The 20,493-nt window shown below is 32.4% G+C and overlaps 3 protein-coding genes across 7 annotated transcripts; 2 read left to right on the top strand and 1 right to left on the bottom strand.

Annotated features, from left to right (window-relative positions):
• The first annotated feature begins 3,112 nt into the window (after positions 1-3,112).
• LOC113861591 (protein MODIFIER OF SNC1 11) lies at positions 3,113-5,875 on the top strand. Of its 5 annotated transcripts, none has more exons than XM_027494514.1 (6): positions 3,140-3,540; positions 3,664-3,741; positions 3,834-3,962; positions 4,083-4,143; positions 4,230-4,300; positions 4,426-5,875. In XM_027494514.1, the coding sequence occupies exons 1-5, from the start codon at positions 3,281-3,283 to the stop codon at positions 4,263-4,265; spliced, it is 564 nt and encodes a 187-aa protein (XP_027350315.1). In that variant the 5' UTR covers positions 3,140-3,280; the 3' UTR covers positions 4,266-4,300; positions 4,426-5,875. The 5 variants fall into 5 exon arrangements, with proteins under 5 accessions (XP_027350313.1, XP_027350315.1, XP_027350317.1 ...); XM_027494516.1 differs by having other exon boundaries at positions 3,152-3,540; positions 4,243-4,300; positions 4,426-5,822; XM_027494513.1 differs by having other exon boundaries at positions 3,152-3,540; positions 4,227-4,300; positions 4,426-5,783.
• Positions 5,876-7,015: 1,140 nt separating this feature from the next.
• LOC113861589 (probable protein phosphatase 2C 38) lies at positions 7,016-9,569 on the bottom strand. Its single transcript, XM_027494510.1, has 5 exons — positions 9,057-9,569; positions 8,572-8,964; positions 7,890-8,257; positions 7,402-7,638; positions 7,016-7,323 (listed from the first exon to the last, which is right to left on the bottom strand). Exons 2-5 carry the CDS (start codon positions 8,855-8,857, stop codon positions 7,105-7,107), a joined length of 1,110 nt encoding a protein of 369 aa, XP_027350311.1. The 5' UTR covers positions 8,858-8,964; positions 9,057-9,569; the 3' UTR covers positions 7,016-7,104.
• An 8,952-nt stretch (positions 9,570-18,521) lies between these two features.
• On the top strand, positions 18,522-20,225 carry LOC113863269 (dirigent protein 17-like). Its single transcript, XM_027496793.1, has 2 exons — positions 18,522-18,713; positions 19,414-20,225. The coding sequence occupies exon 2, from the start codon at positions 19,437-19,439 to the stop codon at positions 19,914-19,916; it is 480 nt and encodes a 159-aa protein (XP_027352594.1). The 5' UTR covers positions 18,522-18,713; positions 19,414-19,436; the 3' UTR covers positions 19,917-20,225.
• The last annotated feature ends 268 nt before the right edge of the window (positions 20,226-20,493 follow it).

The raw sequence follows: 20,493 nt of genomic DNA, 5'->3' as shown, positions 1-20,493 counted from the left end.
AGATGTTATTATGTGCCATTAGAGTGACACTCTTACAACTATTTTGAAGGTTCATTTCTATGACCAGAACATTTGACATCTTACAGATATACCAAAATGTAGCTTCTTTAACCCCGTCCACATAATGCATGTTCTAATCAAATTGTTTATTTTACTTTACTTGTTTATCATATAATACAAAGGACTCATAAGCACTTATTACAATTTTCAGTAGAAGAGTCAAGCGAACATCATCGAATCTATCATAGTTTGATTGCCACCACTTGTCATAATGAAGTTTTATCACATAACGCTCATCAACATATACAACTCTCATCACATCGCATAAGTCTTATCTTTTCAATTTTTTTTATCATCAATTTTTCCGTTAAATTGTCTTGTGGGTTATTTATTCTTGATTAATCTTAGTCTCAAAGTTCCATAGTTTGTCTTAATCATAATTATTCTAAGTATCCTAATTGGGATTTTACAGAGTTGTTTTTTTTCTATATAATAAGTTATTAGATTTATTAAAAAATTTATAAGAACTTAATTCATTTATATTTTCTCTATTGAACATGTAACAAAATCTCTCATTCATATTTATATAAATAATAAAGAATTATTAACATTTTTTCCTCACTCACATATTTTTACCTTATTATTATCTTTTACCAAAAATTATAATTTTTACTAAGTATCAACCATCTTAAACAATCACTTTAAGTTCAAATCATATTTTTGTTCTTTTTTCTTCTTTTCTATGTTCCATGCTTTTTGTGTGTCAACTCGTACACCTTAATATTTATAATAGTGATCATTTTAACAAACATTTAATTCAATACACATCATTTCAACATGATTCATGCCATTTTAGCCATCAAACACATTTTATTGAGCTTAGACACATACTTTTTTTCTTAAGACTCCATATAATAAACATCCATTTTCTTTCTTACAACCAATATTTTAGCCATTAATACATAGAAGCTCAATGCTAATACATAACAAACATTTATTTTCTTTATAACCAACCTATGTTTTAGCTAAAAATTCATAGAAGAACAATGCTAATATATAGCCATGTGAATGACATCTCATCATAGTTTTATAAGCACAAGTATGGGTAAGACTTTTTCCCACAAAATACAACATTTTTCAACACAAGTCCAACCATGTATATATGATAAATATGACAAAAATAAAGTCAAAAAATAGTCTCAAACATGGACATCATTATGTCCTAAATCACCTATTAGAAGTCCCTTAGCAATAATTTTATTGCTAACCAAAACAACTAACAAATGAAGAACACTCTTCCTTTATACTTCTTGTAGTTTTTCACCTTTTCTTTATAAGGAGAGGGAGAATGAGAACAACTTTAATCGAGCTCCCATACACCAAAATGAACAGCCAAGAACATATCCAAAATAGAAATTGAGAAGTGGTGAAGAAAAAGGAAAAAAATTGAAGAAGAGCAAAAGTGGAGGTGTGAGAGAGAATGATTAATTAGGCCAAGATGAAAAGAAGAAAAAAGAAAACTTTTAAAGGAAGAGAGAGTATTTGCACAACCAATAAAAGTGAAAGGTGTGATTTTTTTTATTTTTTTTTATTTTTTTGCAATTTTATTCATTTATAGAGAAATAGAAAATAACCAAGGTTAAGATTATCTCTCATCAATTTAAATCAAGGTCAAAATTAAAAGACTTATTTAAAAAAATGTAATCAACATGATAATTTGTCATGTAAAACAGTAACTATTGGTTACATCCACAATGACTAGTTATGTCACAAAAAAGTATTTTTACTCCCAACTCTTATTTTAATTTTAAAAGTTAAAATCTTTGTAACAATAATAATAATAATAATAAATATTTTTGAGATTTCAAAACTCAACTATCCTTGTTCCATAGATATTACTACTAGCAAAATCTTACATTACACTAATTTATGATATTAGTGAAAATAATATAAAAAATTAAAAATTATCTTTAAAATAATTTTATAGATACATTTTTGAATTATGAAAAATTTCCAATAATTAAATAATTTTAGTGGGTACGAACAGTCTTGAGTTTGTTACACTGCAAATTTTTTTCACAGAGAGCATAGCAGATTTCCAAACCAATCCAAAACAATAAAATTGCCTTGAAATAAATCCAAACAAATAAACATAGCATCCTAATAATCATCAATGCACACTCGTACATAAAACAATCATCCTCATAGGATAATTTCTTAAACAATTGTTTATTTTACCCTAAGAGTTAATAGACAGAAATAAGAAAAAGAGAAGATGTTACACAAAACTTATTATTGTTTTAAATTTCAAAATAGTTTTTTTTTAGAACCTCACTATTCGTCTCTATCACATTTTGTTCATTCTCTTCACTCTTTAACTTGATTTATCTTTGAAAATGACGTTTTCATCAACATTTGTCAATCTATCAACGTTAATATTTTTTGGAAAATAAGTTTATGAAATTAGGATTCTACATTTTTTAAAATAATTTTTTGAAATTATATTTTCACACATTAAGAAAAATTATTAATCTTTTTCAAAAAAGTTTCCAAAATTAGAATTTAATGCTTTTAGAAATAATTTTCTAGAATTAAAATTTCACACTTTTATAAATTAATTTCAAATTTAAATTTTTACATTTTTAGAAATTAATTTTGAAAATTATTAATTACTTTTTGTAATAAATTTATAGAATTAAGATTTTCCACTTTTAAAAATAAAATTTGAGAATTAACGTTTTACCCTTCTTAAAATTAATTTTCAAAATAAACTTCTGAAATTAACCATTTTTATGTATATTTCCATAATTAAATTTTAGAAGCATTTTTTATATAAGCTTTTTAAATTTAATTTTCAGAAGCCAAGTTTAAGCATGTTTTCAGAATTAAAATTTTGAACTAAATTTGAAAAAATAAAAAATAATAATTTTTTTAATTATCGTAAAGAATATTAAAAATATCTATAATTATTTTAATGGGGTGTATTTTTTTTTTTTTGTTAACATGAAACCCCTGTATGCTGACTGACTACTCCAGGCCAGGCCATGAGGCCCAGTAGCCCACATCCCACCCTTAGCCTCAAATAAAATTAAAATTAAAACGTTAAATGTATATGTAATGATAAATTGGGAGTAATATAGAGTTTAGAAAAGGAGTTAAGTACAGAGTGTATATAGGGAAGGGAAAAAGAAGCTCAAGAGTTGCGAGTCATCCAATTTCATTTTGGTCGCTTACGCTCACGCAGTGTTTCTCTCTTCTTCGATTCGATCTTCCACTCCCAATGGCAACCCCTATCGACAACAACCCACCACAGGAAAACCCTAACAAAACCCTAGACCCCACCGACCCTAAACCCGACCCTCTGGCAGATCCAATCCCCACCGTCAACGACGCCGACGCCGCCGACTCCAAGACCATTCCCTCTGATGCCGGCAACGACGCTCCTCTTTCCGATGTTCAAAAGAAGATGCGCCGCGCCGAGCGATTCGGCATTTCTGTTCAGTTGTCCGAGAAAGAGAAGCGTAATTCACGAGCTGAAAGGTTTTATTATAATCTTTTCGATTTCAATTTTTAGGGTTCGATCTTTCTAGTTTCTAAGATGCATTAAATCATCCATGTTATTGTTTTATGTTTGTCTTGACTGCGCATTTTCTTCACTTGCAGGTTTGGCACTGGGTCCGCATCTCAGGGATCAGAGTCATCAAAATCGGAGGAGCTAAAGAGAAAGGCTAGGGCTGAGAGGTTTTCACTTTTTCTGATATTAACTCTGAATCATTTTTATTTATTTTTCACTGGGAATTGAGGAGAACGCTTTTACTGATCCTCCTTCACAGGTTTGGGATGCCTAGTCCATCTACAGCTTCAGATGAGGAAGCAAAGAAGAAGGCTCGGCTTGCTAGGTTTGCACCCGTTTCCAAAACCGATCCTTTAGAAGAAGATAAAAGGAAAGCAAGAGCTCTCAGGTGAGTGAGTGTCATAGTTTTTTCCTCCCATTTCATGTACACCCTTTTTCCTGTTGTTTATAAGAGTCAAGCATGCATGGACACGATGTCTTATTAGGTCTTTCTGTTCTCTGTTTCCAGGTTTTCTAATCCATCACCAACTTCTCTATCTCAAGTCAATGGCGAGGGAAAGCTTGAGCCGGTAAGACCCTTCAGAATTTGGTCATTTGGTCACTTTATAATCCATCATCATAGTTTTGTGTTGACTGTTCTGTTTCAAACAAGAAGGCAGCTATTGCAGGCAAAGCTGGAGGAGGGACCTGAATGACAGCTGCATCTTTAGCTGTAGGAAAGTTTTTGTAAGTCAATAGCCTGTTATCCTTTTGCTTTGCTATGTTGTATGCCTTAAATTTGGGTCTGATTTGTGATTTTATTTTCTCTTTGTTTTGTAAGCTTTTTTTTTTTTCCTTAAATTTTTCTGCAGTTTTAGTTTTTAGCAGTTCAAGATTTGCAGAGTGGCCTCCATACCGATTCTACTTTTCGTCATATTAATCTCCAGATGCATCTATATTTCATGGTTTACTGTTCCCTTGCTCTCAATGATGGAAAAGATTCAACTGGTCTGAAGAAGCTTGCTTTTATTTTTCTATTGTTGGCTTAATAGGTGACACCTTTGGGGTAATTAACGGCCATCTTCATAGGGTACTTACCTTAAAAGCAAAGATTTGAATTTTGGAATCTACAGCCTAAAAAAGAACAATGAACTAAGGTATGCTGGAACAATGGTTTTTATCAATTTCTTTCATCCTTATCACTGCAATTCACCAACACACTGTCTCTAATCTACTGCTTTGGAAATGCCCTTATCATTGTGCTAAAAGGTAATATCAATTTGGTTTTGTTGATCCAACATCTTGCTGATCCAGAATCTGTTAATGTTAGGATAGGTTTTGTTGCATAATTTGTCTTTGAGGAGTGATGATTAAATGAGGAAATAGGCGTTCAAATAGAATAGCTGCATATAGAATGAACTTGTTTCTGCTTAATGCTTAACAATTTTTGGGCTGGGGGGGGGGGGGTTGGAGGTAGAACTAGCATCATTTCGTTGTCATCAATATCAATTATGTTGGTTCACTTTTCTATTTTGCTTTTCCAATGGTTATACATCTAAATTCTCATTGATATGGTGTGGGTTTGAGATGCTATAGATCTAATTTCTCATTTCATAACCTACGTTTAACCTCATTGCCACTTTCAGAGTTCTATCGTGTTTAGGTTTTATTTTAAAGTAGATATTAAAGCACATCGCATGGATGAGAAGCATGTTTCTTGAAAACTGAATCAATAGACTGCGTTTTGGTGCTTTTTGAAATGTATCACGTTTAGTGTATTGCTGTTGCACGACTTTACTGGATCAGCAAGGATGTTGAAGCTCAAGTTCCTGGTACTATCTTTTGGCACTGATGAAATATTATGGGTGAATAATGGTAAGCTGAATGTTTCAAATGAAAAGTCAAGTGGTGTGGCTGAATTCTGTAAATGTTTTCAAGTCGGATTTAAAACTCGGTTTATTTCCAAGGCTGTAGCTTCCAATTTTTATTATCTTTGCTGTCGCCTTAAGATAAGTGAACCCTTTGAAGATGTTTGGCAGTTTACTTAGTTGCCAAAATTTAGGATTGTACATTTGTAGGACTGGATGTGGAGGGCGAACTCTGTACTTCTTTGCTTTATTATCTTGTAATTTATTTTTTTGCTTCTGTTTGGACCAAAGTTTGTAGAATGTGGATATATTCTGTTTCTCGGGTTAAAATATTTTGCCTAGCTAGTTTTATGCAAGGACTTCATGCGATTCATTTTTAGAAATGACCAGCCCAGTTTATGCAAAATAATATTTTCCCCTGCTTTGAGTAAATACAGTTACATTTAATTTTTCTCTAACATAGCCATGGAAGAGGACCACTAGCCAAAATAAGGGATATTATGAAGTTTACAAGTTCTTAAGTATAACCTGGGAATTTCCTTCCAATTCCCGGTCGAGCCTCCAAACCTGTAAGGAGACGGGGCGTTAAACGACGGATAGGCCTGATGGGCTATGGTAATGACCAGGATAGCGTTTATTAATGCCAATTTCATAATAAACGTTTAAAACTATTGGCTAATTAAATGTTTGATTGGTATTATATTCGGAGGGGTTATGAAATGTTTTCCACATGTTTGGTGATTGGTTTTTATGAGTTTCGATTTATTTTGTAGGATGGGAGTTTTTCTGTTTATCTCTCTTTCTAATTGTTCTACTAATAATTTTCTTATGCTATATTTATAGTTTATAATACAAGGAAAAGTTACTGGTCAGTGAATAATGGATATGCAATAACAAGTAAAAAAAAAGTCAATTAACTTCAAATGCTGGACATCGTCTCAATCAGTGATAGTTGATTGGCCTACTCTACTTTTAAAACAGCCTACCTTTTTACCTTGAAAAAAGCACACGTTACAATACACTTAGAAAAAGCAACAATATTTTCGATAAAACTTTTTTTTTTTTTTTTGTGGGGGCGGGGCGCACTTCGTCTTCAAGGCGAGGGACAATAATACATGACAATTAAAAGACATCAGCACCTGCAATGCCCACACGGACTAATATACATAGAAATTACTGAGCTTAGCTATTATGCATCTTTGCTTGAGCTTGAGCAACCTGGCGCTAGATTCATTGTCGTAGAAATCCAATTAAAAATTACACAAAAAAAATACATTTTCTAGCTAACCAGATCCTAAGCGGAAAAAGAACTCAGGAGAGAGGTCGTGGAACATTATATAAACTTGCTTGGTTAGTGATAATTGCTCATTTTTTTAAATTATTGCTCTTTTGGTAAATTAAGCTATGACAGCATAATGTCATACTACTAATGACTATTTTTTTGTGGGGTGGTGGGGTTGGGGAAGAACCTGTGTGGCTTTGCCTCTTGTTTTAATCTCTTTCGAAAAGAGTTATTCATTCCATAATAATCTTAAAACTTGAACCATAATCAGAGTCCGCTTTGGGGAAATGGAAATGATGCATTGCTGGTGTTGTGGAAGTGTGATATTATGTCATCTGCCTATCTGCTTTATACAATAATTCTGTAAACAAAGTATGAATGGAAGCCCATAATTGTTGGCCCTAAGAAATGGCAGGTCCACCTCCTTTGATTGAAAGAGGAGAACCCAAGAGGGAGCTATTATCAATGAGTTTAGGATTTAGAAATACAACAATAACAGTAATATCATCGTGGAAGTGTCTCCTCACTCCTTGTTCAATCTTTTGGAGGTCAGAGAATCTCATTTCTCTCTTTCTAGCCGCTTCTCGAAGTGCAGCTTTGACAAGCCTCCTAGCAATTCCCTGTTACACCAATTGTCAGAACAGACAGTGCATAATAAAATAACTGAACATCCTTCAATGGACACAAAGGAACCTTACATTCCGTGGGTTGTTGCTGACTATATTGACGGCCTCTTGGTTGCTGAGTTGGTCCCATAAACCATCAGAAGCAAAGATGATAAATTGATCGTCAGGATGCAGTTTATGCATTGATATTGATGGTTCATAACTAAGAATTGGCTTGAAGAATGGTTCCGGTAGTCTAAACTTCAATGGTAGAGGCTCCTTGTTAAACTCGCCTTTCTTCAGATATGCATCACCTATGGATCGTGAAACCTACAAAGGCTAAATCTGTTAACTTGGAATTGGAGTCATAAATAGTTCTTTGTTATGTACAAGAAATTACTTCTGCTCTATTGGTTGGTCTTTTTGCTTCAAAGGGTTTGGCTCTAGAATCTTACATGTGCTTGGTAACGATTAATTTTAGAGAAATAATCATGTTTTCTTTTTCATCATTTAAGTTTGAAAAAAGAAATTATTTCTAAATCATACTAACAATAATTTCTATGAACCTTTCAAATTTCTACCTGTATGATGCCTTTCACACGCCAAACATTGTGTTTCTTAACCACGATTTGTGAATCATAAGGGTGCTTTGACCGAAGTTCATCTCTCTCTGTTAGGATGTTTACGTTGTGTTCTGCAGATAATTGAATAGCTGATGTTTCCCTTGTAGCCCTCTCTGCTCTCCCCAACACTGCCCTTGAGTCTCCTGCATTAGCAATATATAGCATGCCATTGCAAATTATCCCCGCCAAGCAACATGTACCCGTGGATGCAATCTGTGGCTTGCTTAGCCACTGTTTCTTCACAACAGAGAGAAAATCCTCTTCTGTTGCTGCAAAAGCCCTTCGGATAACATTTTCTGAGATGCCTTGATGTTCAGCTGCAAAACCTGGTTCACACAAAAATGATTTAGCAGGTACCACCACAATAGAATAAATGACACAAGATTTCTCTTGTTATGAAGTTTTTTAAACAACTATATTTTTATTTAGTTCCACTTTTAGTCTTTTACAATTCAGTTCTGACTGTAAAATATAGGTACTAAATTTTGTTAGTTTTCAACTATGGTCCAAGTATGCGAGATCAAGATTCAATTGAGAACAATGTTTAAAAATGAGCTAGCAAAAGTTGAGAGCAACACAGAGAGAACTATACTTCTAAGAAATATATTTTTTATATTTTACAATAAAGTTGAGAGCATACTCTTGAAATTGCTGAAAAGATTGTCACTGACGAACTGAGAGGCCGCAGTGCCACCATGACCATCATATACACCTACATAGGTCCCTTGAGGACCAAAATAGTCAGAACTCAAGGGTCCAGATTCAAGTTGGCTACGATCCTCCAATGAACTATTAGCTTGAATAACAGCCATTGAAAATTCCCCATAAAGATGGTTCCCCAAATCCTTGTACCAAAGCAACCCCTCAACTCTCCCATTCACATCATCATCACCCACTACAGTTGGTCTCCAGCAGGATCTAACCATAGTTTATATGGCAACCTTTAAAGTAATTAAAGATCAAGCTTGAAGTGATTGAAATAAGATCAAGGTTTTTTAGATGCTTATGCTTCAGACGATCTCATTTACTCAAGTTATATACACAGGAGAAGCTGACATCATCAGATATGAACAAGTCTGAGCTAAAATCCAAACTGGTATGGGCTGAACTAACTGAGAAATGTACCTTGGGATGAGAAACCAAGTAGCTTTCATGCAAGTTCAGAGAATACTGAGACATGCTGGTTCTATGTACCTTGAACCTTTGTGGAATGCATTTAGACCATTGAGGTGTGCCATATTCCAGTAACAGACTTAGCTGTAAAAGCACATATGGACTCAATTTGGCAGAGTTGGTCTAAGATTTGAGTGATAAAAGGGAGCAACGGATAAGAGAAGGGTTTTGGATCTTTTTGACAGAAGATCTTCAGAGTACTGAGACTAGATCTAAGATCAGGAAATGAAAAGAGATTTAAACTACAAATTCTGACATTGTAATTCTTGTCCTTTCATTTGTCCCCATGTGATTTTAATGTTTTGTGGCCATGTGGGTTTCCAAGGTTTGCATGGTTGAGATTTGAGTTCCATCACATTTAAAAGCAATAATCCTCAGTATTAGGTAACTTTGCTTGTCTACTACCACTTTCCATTTTTCTGGGTAAACATAATCCTTTTCCTGGTTTAATTATGACCCACAATTTTTTTTGACCCTTTCACCATAATGGGTTCATGCACTTGATCATTCAACTGTAATAGTTCTCTCCAGATTTCTGTTAAATCACTTTGTTTTACTCAAGAATTCAACTGTAATAGTTCTTTCTAGATTCCTGTTAAATCACTTTGTTTTCCTATAGGTCTATATTTTAAGAAAAATATAAAATCTAGATGAGGGTAAATATATGATGAAGTTATACAATCTGAGTAAAATATGTTTGACAGTGGTCCTTTAACACTACTTGCCTAACTGATTTTGTGGACAAAACTGTTTGTGGACGGTTAACTAGATTTTTAAGTAAAAAGCATCGTTCACGTTTTCTTTTACCTAACAAATTTATCCAAAAAGAGAAAATGGAGCATAGTAAGAGCCATGTCATGTCAAATATCTACCAATGTAATACCAAATTTATTCACCCAATTTCTCCTGTATAGTCAATTCCACACGGATCAGCCAGACATTCGTGTCACCGACTAACAATATAATGAATCTGCATTTTTTTCTTTCTTTTCTTTTTCTGTTATAATAAAATTTAGATTGTACTACAAAGAGAGTAAGCCCATTTTGATGAACCTCACCTACTTGTATACATGTCTTAGTCTAATAAGCTTTGAAAGTTTTGATAGGTAAGTGTCACGAGGATACTTTAGCTGTTGCCATACATAAAAATATATGGTACGCGCATGAAGACACCTTGGAAATTGAAATCATGCATGCACTCTCTGTATACAATAAAGACTAACTTGCTTTTCTTATTCCTTTGTCAACAATATAAACTTGTGGTGGTCTCATTATTTGATGAACGTGTATTAGTTTGCTAGCCATAGTTTAAAGAAATAAAAGCGATTTCAAAACGGATTTATCCATTTATATATTGTGGTTATGGATATTGGCAAATTGGATGATGTTATGTATGGGTTCCACCTATAATAAATTGGATGTAAACTCATCAGGGAATGATTAGAAAACAAGACCGCATGATAGATCATATTTAGTTATAAAAGATTTTCAATGAATAGTCAGTCTAGAAAGGTGGGCCTCATCAGCTCAACCTCACTCGATATGGAAAAATGTTAAACATATATCCAAATGTAATTAATAATGATAGTTACATGTACTCATCCTTGAACATTTCTATCATACTCGTGTCAATGTTGAATTATTTTTTTTAAAATGAATTTATTATTGAACATTTATTTAGAGAGATACTTTAAAGATGATAGCTAGCATGTATAAAAGCCAATCTTTTATGTTAATTTTTCATTAAGATAAATAGAAAAATTTAAAGCAAAAATATAACAAAATTCGTTAAGGATATGATAGAGAAACATGTGGTTCTTGATCTTTCAAGCCTTACATGCACAATTCCTCTTGAGAATAAATAAACTTTTCTTTTCTGATAGCATGTCAGAAAGGGCGACTGTATTAAATAAAATGAAATGTCATCAATATCTGTAACTCGGTGTCTATGTTGTTCAAAATTAAATAAATTTAATTTTAAATCATTGAATTTGAATGAGATACACATCCATTAATTTAAAGCATATATTTTTATCAGAACATGTATTTTTTAATAACATGATATTTTTTTCAATTATAAAACAAACAGTCTCTCAAACCTTGTGAATTTATGAAAATATACTCCTTCTCATACTTTTTTGATATTCTTGAACAAGTTATTATTTGCGTTTTAATCTTGTCATAATATTTTTCAGAATGATCCAAATGGATCAACTTTAAAATCCATGAAGAATTTGAGAAAATTAATTATATGGAAGTTTATTCTTTTAAAAGAACAGTATTGAGATTTGCACACAATTGAGATTTGAGTGAATATCCAGTATCTTCCATAAACGTAGAAGATCTCAAGTCTTGAAAATAATTTATGTCATGATAAAGTATTAAAAATCAAATTCAAGCCATTGATTATCCACCCTTTATTATGTAAGAATAGAGATTATATTATTACAAATAAGAGTACAAGACATATGCACCAAAGTCCAGTCTAGTACAGATTAAAAGGACAAAGAAGATGCAAATTGGCTGAAACAACAGACACATAAGATCATACTCTTCATTTCTAAACAAAATCCCAGTGGGATGCCATAGAAGTTGCCAAGCAGATATTACCTGTCACCATCTGAAAGCTACCTTGAAACCGAGCCAAAATAATAGAATGGGTAGCAGTGCAAAGGACCAGTTCAGTTTTAAGACCCTAGAGGATCTTGATTTGTAGCAACACAATTATTAATAATAGTACATCTCTTAGATAATTATTAGAGCGCATGTTACAATGTCACAGGTCACTTTCCAGTCTTTACGAAGCAAGTCATAATGCTTCCTTCGTTTTCTACGCTTCTAAGACTAGTATATTAATTCTTTCGGTCCATTTTATAAAAATTTATTATTAATATTTTTTATTTTAATTATAAAAAATAAAAACTTATTTTAAATGTATTAATTATTAAATTATTTATATATATATATGTATAATACATAAGTCACTAATTTAATAATTTTATACTACAGATATTTTTAAAATATAGTATAAATTTATGATGTATAGTTATTTTTTAATAAAAAAAACTAGAAAAAGACAGTAGAAGTCAAACAAATTACTGTCCAAATCTGATATTCATTCTATTATGTCTACTTGACATATCTAGTGAATTAAATTAAATTAATTTTTTAAAAAAGAATTAATTTTAATCTGAACCAAATCGATTAAGGAACATAGTTTTGAGTTCAAAACCTAATAGATGCAGTTGTATTAACAATGATCCTATTCGAACAGAATTGTTTTTAGTAAAAAAAAAATTGTGTTTTTAGATAGAAAAAAAATACTAATGACCCGCACCAATAATAAAGGTACGTAAAGGCGTATGCTTGTTAAATAAGTTTTGATGTTTGGTTTAATGTTTGCAAACTTGTACATAGAAATAGCGTTAGTTGCAACTCAACCCATGCAAAATGTACAAGGGAAAGGTTTGGAGATTTATATACACAAAATTTTTTATTGTAATATTTATCATAATACCCTCTATCCAGTGTAAAAGTTACATTGTAAAGTTGATCCCGGTAAACTCGATCGCTTATCACCCATGGATATAGATATGCACATTTGTGACAGCATTGTTTTTGATTTTTTCCAAGTTAGCAGTATTATTACAAGTGGCCTGTTATGTTTGCCAGAAAAGTCGCAACAAATAATGGCTGTGTTACGATAATTTTGAGCTTAAACCATAAACCTATACCAAATTCAACATTGGGAGCCATCACAAAGAAATTATATTGAAAGATATAAATTATTCATCTAATATAATGTCTCCGCATGTTCAAATGTAATATTGTATCTGGGATTTGGATTATCACATATTTTCAGGGAAAACATGAATTGGGCTTGGATTTGAGTTGTAATCATCAGTACCATGAGAGTTATAGCCTTTTGGCAATGATTTTGAGGTTGAACATGAAAGCCTGACATATTGCCAAATGCCAAATGAAATCCAATAAATTAAATTAAAAGACCAGAGTTTTTTTATCAAATGCAATGACTCTAGCTACAAGTTCAAATTGGACACCTCACACCTGTTTTTATCATTTATCAAATTCTCTGAGCTCTTAGTTGGAGCATCATGTAACTGATAACCCCCCACTCTTTAGTAGTGAATGAACTATTGTTGGTCTGAATGAGTACATATTCTTCTTCAACATTATGGTTGTGGCACAGCATTTTCTAGGAAAGCTGGATTCATTGTATGAAGAGTTGTTTCATTTGCTTCTAAATGTCTGGAAGGTGTACAACACGAGGATGATCCACAAAAAAGTCCACATTTTTCGGACGAATAAGATTGCCCTGATGGGAAGGACATGTTGAAAGATTGAAACTTCCTCTTTAAAAGTTGAAGTTTTCTTTGGGCTTTGTCTCCTAGTTTGATCTCTTCTCTTAGCTTGTTTTCTAGCTCAACAAACTGTAAAGTAAACCACCCCCGTTTTTTCTTTTTTCAATTTCAGGAATCCTATAATAAAGCTCATGGAGAAATGCTTGAACATATTCGTTTAAACATATTCTTCAACACACTTTATATGATAGTCATTTTTTAAAATGTTAGAATTCTTACCTCATAAATTGATTACTCTTTTAAAGTTATTTTAATTATTTAAAAAATTGACCTTTCCCAAGAAGTATAATGAAAAATGTGTTTAAAAGAGTGCAACTATGTTGCTAACATCTTGTGAAAAAAATTTAAAAGGCTTCAGAAAACAGAACAGTAATGCCATTTTCTTTTTTTACAGTGATAATCTAAATTCTCACATGGATGGACAAAACAATTATTCATGATTGAAGCTAGCTAGCAATGTATGAAAATTACCTTGTTGCCCATTGATTCTGCTTCCTCTTTTGCTACCTTTGAAGCCTGTCTCTCTGCTAGTAACCTCCCTCTGAGGCACTCTAAAGTATTCAAACCATCAAGTCCTTCCATTTTCTTGCCACAGAGATAAACCATTTCAGAGATTAATGCGTATGAGAGAGAAAGAAAAGGTGACTCTTATCTAAAAGTCACTTTCTCTTGCGGTTTTAAGCTTCAGATCAGAACAGAAAGTGTTTCACTATCACTGTTTTTAATGATCAAGGAAAGGTGACTCTGGTTTGGTTTCTTTGTAAGGCGAATCCGTGTCATGCATGTAATGTTTAAATATTATTTTATCTTATTTATTTTTTTTAAACTTATTTATTTTTAATTTTTATACTCTTATAAAATTCAAGTTTTGATACTTTCTTATTGACTTAGTTTTAAAGAATTTGTCATTTGACCTCTTATTTAACTAGTAATTAAGAATTAAAATTGCTGAATTTTATAAAATTAACCAATTAACAAAAATTTAAAAAATAAAAATAATATTATTAGCATAAATTTTTATAAACAAAATTACATGTAAATACAATGTATTATATTTTTAATATATATTTATAATATTTATATTATATTTATAATTTTAGTGGATTGCTAATGTAAAATTTTTTACATTTATAAAATTGATGTAATTTTTATATCAATTATTATAGAAATCAGCAATTTTAGTTTTTGTTAATATTCGCCTTCTTGTTCTTGTTCACGAATTAGAGTCACAGCCACGTGATTACCTGAAATGTTTTTAGTTTTTTGAAAAATTCAGTTAGTTTATTTTGAATTTTTACTTTTTAAATTGGATCAAATTGATTTATAACACTCCTAAGTTTAATAAGAAACAAAGGAGAGATTACTGGGTATAGTTTGTGATGTGGCCATAGATAATATCATTCTGTCGTCTAAAACGGTTTAGCTCACGCAAAGCAGCCGCAAGGTTGTCTTCAAAGTCTCCTTGTTTGGCAATGTGCAAGTATTAAACAACTTGAAAACTAGTCAGTATTAGTTACTTCCAATATTCTGATCTCTTCATAGCTTTTGCAGATGACTAAGATTGTGTAGACTTTGCATCGTTTGCCATTGTAGGTATATGAAGAATTCAACTGTTTTTTTCTTCTGTATAAAATAAAAGGAAAAGATAAATAGAGTTGAATATAACTGGATCATATTTTTGCGGCTGTGACGAGAATCTCGGGCTCCGGCATTATATGATCCATTTGGTTGTGGTCTGAACTATTTAGTTTGGTAATGGCAAGTTGCCAACTCCTTATTGAAGATGGGCTTTGTCTCGGTGAAGTTGAATGAGGAAATAAATGAGAAAGGGAACTTTGTAACTTATAACATCGACTTATTTTAGGTACATTCTTTTGTCCTTCATAAATCACTTCCAAAAGAGAGTTTAACACATTCCAAAAATTTAATGCTGCAAGTTATATATAAATCACTTTCAAAATTAAATTTTTTTAAAAAGTTTCAGAATTATAACTAATCAGCAATTTAGGTTGCGAGGCTACGGATGCAAACATTTGCGTTAGGTCGCACTATATGGTTTAGTATGTTCAGCGTAGTGGCTAGCACTCGTGAATGACAACAGAACAAGCAGAATGATAATTTTCATCCTTTACCCATTATATCATTAGCTGGCTCCTTTTGCCACCTATAAAATGCACCAAAACAAAATTGCTATGCCAGCTAAAAGATGTAGAAAAATCAAACATCAATATATTATAATTGAGCATCTTCCCCCCTTGTTTTTGTCGTCCTTCACTTACATGCACACATTCATATCTTTCAAGGCATGGGGAGTGGTTTCCTACCCTCATGGAAGTCAGCACATAATTACTTCTTGTGCGAGTATGTTTAAATGACATTGGATGCTATATTAGCAAGTACTTGGAGAGACAATAATGGGTTGAAGTTGCAATTGCCTCTCATCACCAACATGGCGACCTCACAAAACAAAATTAACTTGTACCTTCAAGCTATTCTTAAACTGAAACGTGATTAAAAAAATGTGGGTTCCTCTGTCATCCTTCTCAATCTCATGATTACGCCATCTGATACATAACACCATCTTAAATAGACTAATGGGGTTAATAAAATCTCTCTATGTACCTCATGAAGTAACTTAGACAAACCTAATACAATCAACATGATTTGTCTGAGATCTCTATCAAGCTACTTTTTGTTTGGTTAAAGGAAAAAATATATATGGAAGGGATGTGAGAGATCTTCATAAAAAAATTATTTGGTTCCAAAATTTAGAGGAACGAAAAAAATAAGGTCGGTCAAGATCTCTCGTCTCACCTTTTTACCTGTCAGTTATAATGATGTTGAAAAGATTTTCTTTTTGAAGAGCAGGAAAAAGACAGAGAATTCCAATCAGGCCCTGAACAATTGTTTGGCGGTGTTCATCCAGGAGCGAGCGTTCACCACACTTAAGCCCAGTTGGTGTCTAAATTAACAAGTCATTTCTTGAATTTTTTATCAATAAGATCCAGATTTATCTAAACCTCCGATGAGCTTAAAATTTCAGTAACAGAAAAACAAAGATAATATCATCAGCACTCCCCCCAACAGAAAAATGACTAGGCACTTTGCTGGAGTTCATTGACTATATGTCTTCTTAGGTTCATAATCAATAATCAGCGGCATAGATTTCATATAGACACATGTGACAGAAAGAAAATGTGTTCCTAACCTAGAGACCCCACACCCTAATATAGATTGACATTTTATCTCCTTTAAATGAATCCATTTAACTTCACTCGGGCTAGTTAGATTCAAAATTAGTTATAAGGCATCACAATCACCTTCAGAGCAATTCTTGCATGTATTATTATTATTAATAGTAACGTGTACTGAAGTCTTTGTCCAAGTTATTTTATTTATAGCTTTTAATTAGTTATAACTAACTATAAATAATTTGCTCATGCAAGATTGCTTTCACGTTGCGGCTTCATCAATGATCCCTAATTAATGAGCACAAGCTAGCTGCCAATATACTATTGTTGCTCTGAGTCAGGTTTTCTTCGATTATGGGGCATCCGCGCGCAGAAAGAACAAGTGCCAAACTAGAATCTCTATGAACAGCATAATTAATAAACGATATAATTGCTGTCCAAATTGTTATGCTTCTTCATTGTGATATATGATTGATCAAAAGCCTAACTTAGTTTGCCATGAGTCTACAGCAATGACAGTGGCAACATATATACTATAAGCTTACATTTCTTAAATTAAATCGACGAGTTTTTTGGGTATCGTACCAGAAATCATATGAATTATGTACTCAATACTGGTTTTCTATTTGATAGATAAACCCATAAACCACGTACCCTGAAATTATTGTGGCGTAAATAACTAGGTCTTCTCATTTTTGTAAAAGATGTATAGATGATGATCAGAATCCAAACTAAACTAAACCGGGGCACACTTTACGTGCGTTTCAATCACGGCATTGCAACCGTGGAATGTGAACAGGCCCACATGACTAGGAATAAACCGTGCCACACCCAACATGTTTCATAAAACCCAATCTTTAGAGCATCCTGTCGTTGAACAAGAAATCAAAATTAAGACAAGATCAAAAGTAAATATAAAAAAAGTGGGCGTAAAAATAATAATAAAAGAAAAAAATTTCATTCTAACATGTTGCTCACAAGTCCAAGCTCCTTATAATTATTTCCTAAACTTTAAATTTTTTTATTAGACGATATCACTCTTTTTTTGTTTACCGCAAATGTCAATTGTAAAATTCAGATCGAAAAGTAATAGACGCAGTTGATGGAATGAAATAAAGAAGTAATGATTAATTTTTGTTATAAATTCGCTGATAAATAAATATTTGTGTCTGTAATGTTATTACTTTTTTAAATAAGTATATACAAAATATAATTCCGTCGCAATTTTAAAACATCTATTTTATTTTATTTTATTGTTATAATAAGCTAATTGTAAATTGTGTAATGATATTTTTAATTTTAATATAGAGTTGATAAAATATTATTTGACCTATTTAAATAGGACAATCGCAAAAAAAAAAAAAAAAGAAGTTGAATTTAATTTAGAGTCAAAAGTGATACTCAAATTTAAAAAAAGTCATGCTTTTTTACTTGATTGGATAGCGTTAACAAAGACTTGTATTTAATTCATATTCAAAATTTAAAACTTAGCTCTTATATTTTGTTGTGTGAATTCAAATAGTTTCACTGAACAAACTTATTTTATCTAATTTATTTTAATACATTACATTTTTAGTTCAGAATTTTTTAACATTTTTATTTTACTAGAAATACATTTTTAAGTAGGTATAATGTGTAATCTTAAATCCCTTTTATTCATCACAAAAATTCATGTCACTTTATTTAATTTAAAAATTATTTGTCTTTACATAAATCAAACTTAATTTATATATATATAATTTGAAAATTTACCTAATGCTTGATTGAGAAAGTAATTATTTTGTAATAGAAAAACTTGAAAAATATGAATTTAGGATATTAAAGGGAAAGACCCTATCAATGAAACGGCGCGTTTATCCTGCGAAGATGTGTCATCGTCATCTTCTTCCTCAATTTTGTTAGGGTTTTCACTCTTGCGTTTTCTTACACTCACGAGAGACCGTGGGTGAGGGGAGCAAGAAATAGTGCGTTCTGAAAATCCCCTATTCGAACGCAGGAAACGGCTCAGCAGAATTCTGGTCGCAAGTCCTTCCCAGGTTCGTCTCTGGTCTGTTACTGTGTTATTTTCCCTTTGATTCATCAACAAGACAAAGATTTAGTGTCTGTTTGTTTTAAAGTTAGATGAAAGTGATTTGGTTGAATTGATTTTGAATAATTGAACATAATCTTGTCATGTGTTTCAATTAATTTCAGTTATAGATTTTGTATTAGAAAGTGGGTACGATAGGAGGACTTAGTTCTGGAAGTTTAACAAAGACTTCCTTAGTTAGCTTTTGTACCAAACAATGAAAGAAGACTTTGGCCACTTTCTGATTGCAATTTAAGTGCTTCTCTAATCTGACATTAATGCCTTAAATATATAAGCTAATGCGGAATCTAGACCTAAGGAGGTTACAGGTTCTCTTGTGAAGGGAAAAACAATGATGATTTATTTGGTAGATTTACATCCATTTCTTTCTACATATAAGTTAATTATTATTAATTGCACTCTGCACCATTTTTTTTTCTTTTGTTTACATCAAACATTGTTAGAATATTCTATCCAGGCTCTGGATTATGATATCCCATGGCGATTTTGCAGGATCACAAACATGTTATCAAACACTAATTTTGTTACCTAATGTTCATGAATCATGCATGATCTAATCTACAATCTCCCTGAAGTTGTAAATTGTGGAGTGTAGACCCAGGATTATCACTTCATATTCAATATGATTGTTTACTGTGTTGCTGTAGGTTTTTCAGAAAGAATTTTTGAAATGGAAGGCAATGGAAATAAGCAGGAATCATCAAATGCTTCAGCAACAGGGGTTTATGAGTTGCCTGGGGAACCTGCTATTGTAATTAATGGGGTGCCAGACATAATCCCCGGTGCCAGCACTATCCCTCCCAGTAATGCTTCAAGCACAGTTCAAACACACTGGCCTTTCGGTTTGGGTGAATGGTTTGAAGGGAGGGAAGTCCGGAAGTGGTTTATGGGAAGATATTACTCGGGTACAGTAACTGATTATGACAAAGATTCTGGGTGGTACAGGGTTCACTATGAAGATGGTGACTCGGAAGATCTAGATTGGCAGGAGTTGGAAGAGGTGCTTCTTCCTTTGGATGTTACCGTTCCGCTTAAGGCATTGGCACAGAGGATTGTTAGGAAAGGCACGAAATCTGTTCCTAAATCTGTGAAGAATGTAGCTCATTCACAAAATCCCCAAATCAAAAGAAGGTCAACAAAAGGAAAGTAGACCATACTTCCATAGCAAGAGGCTTTAGTAGAAAATTTAGTGATTTGTAGATATAATTACATAGCATGTAACACCAGGATTGGCACATTGAGAAATTAACCAATTTTGAAATTGCTCAGCTGAAAGAGCAATTTAGACATTGGTGCTGTTGGAAATTAACAAATTTGTTGTAATATTGGGGATTGCTTGTTTTTGTAGTAGGGGATTTGGTCCCTCGGAAAATTTCGTAGTTTGTTGTAGTCATGGTGATGATATTGTGTTTTACCTGGTGAATTACATTACTATCATGGCGTCAACAAGATCTGCTATGATGCTCTGGTCTATGTAAAATATAGGCAGAAGAAGTTATATTTTTGTATCATGCAGAGAGAGGGGGGGGGGGGGGGGTTTGGGTTCTGAAAGTTAAAATGATAGACACCAAAGAAACAAGTAAAAGATTTTCCGTCGTTAACCAGTAAAAAATCTGAGATCGACACGTGCAGGCATTTATATTGCACGAGTAAACAAATCTAATTATATGTTAAATAAGAGCTTTTATTTAGGAAATTAACTTGAAATCAAGGGATCAAATTTTGCT

The sequence above is a fragment of the Abrus precatorius genome, unplaced genomic scaffold (assembly GCF_003935025.1).
Source record: "Abrus precatorius isolate BTA unplaced genomic scaffold, Abrus_2018 Scaffold3, whole genome shotgun sequence".
NCBI classification, from domain to species: Eukaryota; Viridiplantae; Streptophyta; class Magnoliopsida; order Fabales; family Fabaceae; genus Abrus; species Abrus precatorius.
Note: the sequence above shows the minus strand (reverse complement) of the source record. Positions and strands in the feature narration are given on the sequence as shown.

Bases quoted from the DNA above. Each gene is read 5' to 3' on its own strand.
- LOC113861591 (XM_027494512.1), top strand. From the start codon at position 3,281: ATGGCAACCCCTATCGACAACAACCCACCACAGGAAAACCCTAACAAA. The intron at 3,541-3,663 runs GTTTTATTATAA...CTTCACTTGCAG, and splicing joins CGTAATTCACGAGCTGAAAG to GTTTGGCACTGGGTCCGCAT. The intron at 3,963-4,082 runs GTGAGTGAGTGT...CTCTGTTTCCAG, and splicing joins AGGAAAGCAAGAGCTCTCAG to GTTTTCTAATCCATCACCAA.
- LOC113861589 (XM_027494510.1), bottom strand. From the start codon at position 8,857: ATGGTTAGATCCTGCTGGAGACCAACTGTAGTGGGTGATGATGATGTG. The intron at 8,258-8,571 runs GTATGCTCTCAA...TGTGTGAACCAG, and splicing joins TCTTTTCAGCAATTTCAAGA to GTTTTGCAGCTGAACATCAA. The intron at 7,639-7,889 runs GTAGAAATTTGA...TAGCCTTTGTAG, and splicing joins GTGTGAAAGGCATCATACAG to GTTTCACGATCCATAGGTGA.
- LOC113863269 (XM_027496793.1), top strand. From the start codon at position 19,437: ATGGAAGGCAATGGAAATAAGCAGGAATCATCAAATGCTTCAGCAACA.